At 45.5% G+C, this 3,550-nt stretch overlaps 1 protein-coding gene across 1 annotated transcript; it reads right to left on the bottom strand.

Annotated features, from left to right (window-relative positions):
* Positions 1-206: 206 nt before the first annotated feature.
* On the bottom strand, positions 207-2,741 carry LOC148016982 (galactan beta-1,4-galactosyltransferase GALS1-like). The gene is made up of 2 exons (XM_087663222.1): positions 1,405-2,741; positions 207-782 (listed from the first exon to the last, which is right to left on the bottom strand). Exons 1-2 carry the CDS (start codon positions 2,529-2,531, stop codon positions 449-451), a joined length of 1,461 nt encoding a protein of 486 aa, XP_087519348.1. The 5' UTR covers positions 2,532-2,741; the 3' UTR covers positions 207-448.
* Between the last annotated feature and the right edge of the window lie 809 nt (positions 2,742-3,550).

Genomic DNA, 3,550 nt, shown 5'->3' on the forward strand with positions numbered 1-3,550 from the left:
CAGGTTTTCAATGTATGGATGGAAACCTTATTTACACTCAATTGATTCGCAAATCAAGTTGCAAGTTACAAATGCAATAATACTATGACATAGACCGTTACACTTCAGCTTTAGGAGAGACTCGAGAGGCCCCTATCTAGTCCATGGGGTGGCCTCATTTGAATTTAGAATTGAATATTCGCTTGACCAACTTCTATTCTTTTGTGTGTGTGTGTGTGTGTAAGCTGTAGGGGCATGGGCACCTTAAGGTAGGCATGGTGTAAAAAGCGATAGCCAGAGGTAAAAGACAACAGGGCCTTTATGCTTATGCATGCTGTAGAGCTTAACCTATGCATGGGTGGAAAAGCTCTAGAGAAGAGGCCTCCTACTCTCAAGCATAGCGGTCTAAATTTGTATCCACTTGAGTCTAATAAATGGATCTGATCAGTGGGTTACAAATGGAATAACATTATGAGCTAAGGTGCTCAATCTCGAATTTCTTGACCAAGGGAGCAAGAGAGACCATGGAAGTGTCAAGCTCGTAGGGGATGCCATGGAAGGTGGTGTTGGCAGCTGCGACCTGCATGCAGGAGTCCTGATGCCTGACGATGGTGTTGTGGTAGTGATAATACCGCATATTGGGCCACCATGCCCAAGCTATCTCACCCTCCATGTGGCCTAGCTCCTTCTGTGAATTGTGCACTCCTGTGGCAAACACCCCTCTCCCTTGCACTGCATACTTTGGTGCACCCTTCACGTAGTCTATCTGCATGTCTCTGTACACTAGCTTCTCAAAAGTCCACCTAATCAAGACAACACCACCCAACCACACGTCAGAGCATTTCAGTAGAGTAATACAATTTTAGAGAATAAACACATTGGGTATCCACATTTCATTATTTAGAAAATGCAGTACAGGGTATTTCATTAGGAATCTACTTCTCCTGCAGAATTTACAGAGAATACAGATCAGATATAGAGCATAACATGTAATTCAATGGGGTAATATACTTCTCTTGCACAACTTAGAGAATGCATCGGATACAAAGCACTTAATTACGTGTAATCCGGGCTTTATTGTGCACAATCCAGAGAAAAACATGTATCAACAAAGCGTTAATTCTACCAGACAACCCCAGTCACGGTATAGGCCTGCTGCTTCTCTTAGCTTAGCTTCAGAATGCTCATGCACAATTGAGGCAAACTTTGCCCAATTCGATCAGTTTAGTTTGTTTCCGATTCAGTGTTGTTTGAAATTGCTCTCTAAGTACGATAAGACAAGACGGTAGAAACAGCTTTCACAGACCTACCCGTCTACTGTATGTGCATTGTATTCAATCGGAATTGGAAGGCTTTGGGAACATGTCTTTGTTTGCGCTACCTTCTTTGAGAAAAAGTTTCAAGAGTGAGAAAGACCAAGCTCACCTAGAGTCAGCCTCGGTCGCATTGTCCTGGCACAGCTCCTCAGACATCCGATACTGATTGAATTGGAGCAGAGTGTGGTTTGTGAACCCGCGCATGGATGCATCGAACGACTGCCCAGGAGAAACATAGATGTATTCATCCACATCAAAGAAGAAGGTCCAATTGGCCAGGAACTTAGTCTTGTGCAAGCAGTCATTCAGGATCAGGAACTGGTTGTAATAGTACCCATCATACTCAGCTTGTTCACTCACATCTTCAATTGTGGCATACCCCAATTTCTCCCATGGAGCTAACACTTGCCTTACTTGTTCATGCATCCCTCCAGCATCATGGAATATGAAATGAGACCTTGGACCAAAAAGCCTCACATGGTAGGCCATCCATTCCCTTATTCTCTTTGCATTCAAGGCACCATACAGAGGGGATCCACAGTAGACATATTCATAAGGATATGGTGCCTCAAACCTGCTTGAATTGTATGCATTCTGATCTTCTCTCAATGCCACAACGTGGACTGGCGGCTTGCCAAGTCCATCACCATGGTAAGCATGTAGCACAAGCTCTCCACCTTGCCCATGTGCTCCTACGGGTGCACTGAACGTGCAATTCACAACGACGACAGTGTAGATGCGGCCATAGTTCATATCTGGAAGCATGGTGTATGCGATTGTGCTCTCGACGGGATCATTAGGGAATGCAGAGGGCACCCAGAAGCACTTAAAGTCTGGCTTCCCATATGTGTAGAGGGGTTTCAAGCCCAAGCCCACTACTGCAAATGTGTTGGGGCCACCGCGGTATGCGCCGTAGACCACAAACAGAGCCGCACCGGATCCAAATGGCCTGAACTTCCTCTTGGGAGAGGTGCCCTGATGATCCTCAATGGCTTGATTAGGTGCGAAATGATCAAAATTCTCAGCAATCGGACCTGGACCTGTGTAATGGAGGGCTTTGCGTTCAAGGTAAGATTTGTAGTGATAGGCGAGGCGGCCAGCAGGGGTGTTATTGCCAGGGGAGACAGCAATATAATGCTGTGAAAGGAAAATGAATACGATGGTGGCAAGGAAGACTAAGACGACCTTTTTTACGTCGACCTGTGGGCGAAGCTTCTTGGGATGGATGTGGGTCATCACTGCAGGGCTGTGTATCACCAGTCATGGACCAGCTGGAAGCAGCAGCAGCAGCGGAGGCGAATGCCAAGAGAGCCCAAATTCTCATAAGTCTTAAACTGCAAGCAAAGACTGACAGACTTTGATATCAATGATTGATTGCTATAGGTTCACCACATGTATACGTAATTGTTGTTGCGCGTCACCTAAGGGGACTGACTCGGGAGAATGGTGGAGGAGGAGGAGGAGGAGGAGGAGGAGGAGGAGGAGGAGGAGGAGGAGGAGGAGGAGGAAGGGGTAGCCTGTTTGTCTTCTGCTAGGTAGTAGGTAGGTAGTGCTGTGACAGGCAGAGAGAGAGAGAGGGCGGCAGAGTTTTGCAAGTAACCGATCAAACACGTCTCTCAAGCGCTTGTGGACTTTTCGGGCCAAACAGGTCTTGCTATTGTGTCCCTCCATGTTTCGTTATCGCGGAGAGAAAAGATAATAATATTTCTAAATATTAAGGCTTTTACAACATATAAAAGATCACAGAGATCCATCAACCTTTCCTATTACCCTTAAATTTCGTTTCCACCCCCCAAAACCAAGAGTTTTTATATACAATATCAAGCCAGCTACATGAAACCCTTGTGTCCTCAAAAACCAGCCGAATTTGGGCTTCCCACAAAAAGGTTAAAATATGACAATCTTAGATGATGTAAGACTTTGCTCTTTCTGGTGCCAACATGAGAACCACGAAGCCCCAAGACATATATTTTGATCAATTGTTCTTCATTGCCATTGACACTAGAATGTTTAAGGGCTTTCGTCCAGACCATTTGTGAAATACACCCATTCCAAAAAATGTGACGAATCGATTTTAAGGCGCCACAAGACGCGATCTTTGAGTGGCAGATCCTAAGACCAATTGATGGACCAAATCTGAGAGAACTCATCAGCCGTTAGACTGATGCCCCAGCAAAGGCTGATTTTGTTATTGAGAGAGGGTAACTGTCTTACGTTTGTGACGAGCCTTAGTGGTGAGCAAGGATGAGATGCTT

Source organism: Lygodium microphyllum, chromosome 22 (assembly GCF_053477565.2).
Source record: "Lygodium microphyllum isolate KBCC chromosome 22, Lygodium_microphyllum_v1.1.10, whole genome shotgun sequence".
Taxonomy (NCBI): domain Eukaryota; kingdom Viridiplantae; phylum Streptophyta; class Polypodiopsida; order Schizaeales; family Lygodiaceae; genus Lygodium; species Lygodium microphyllum.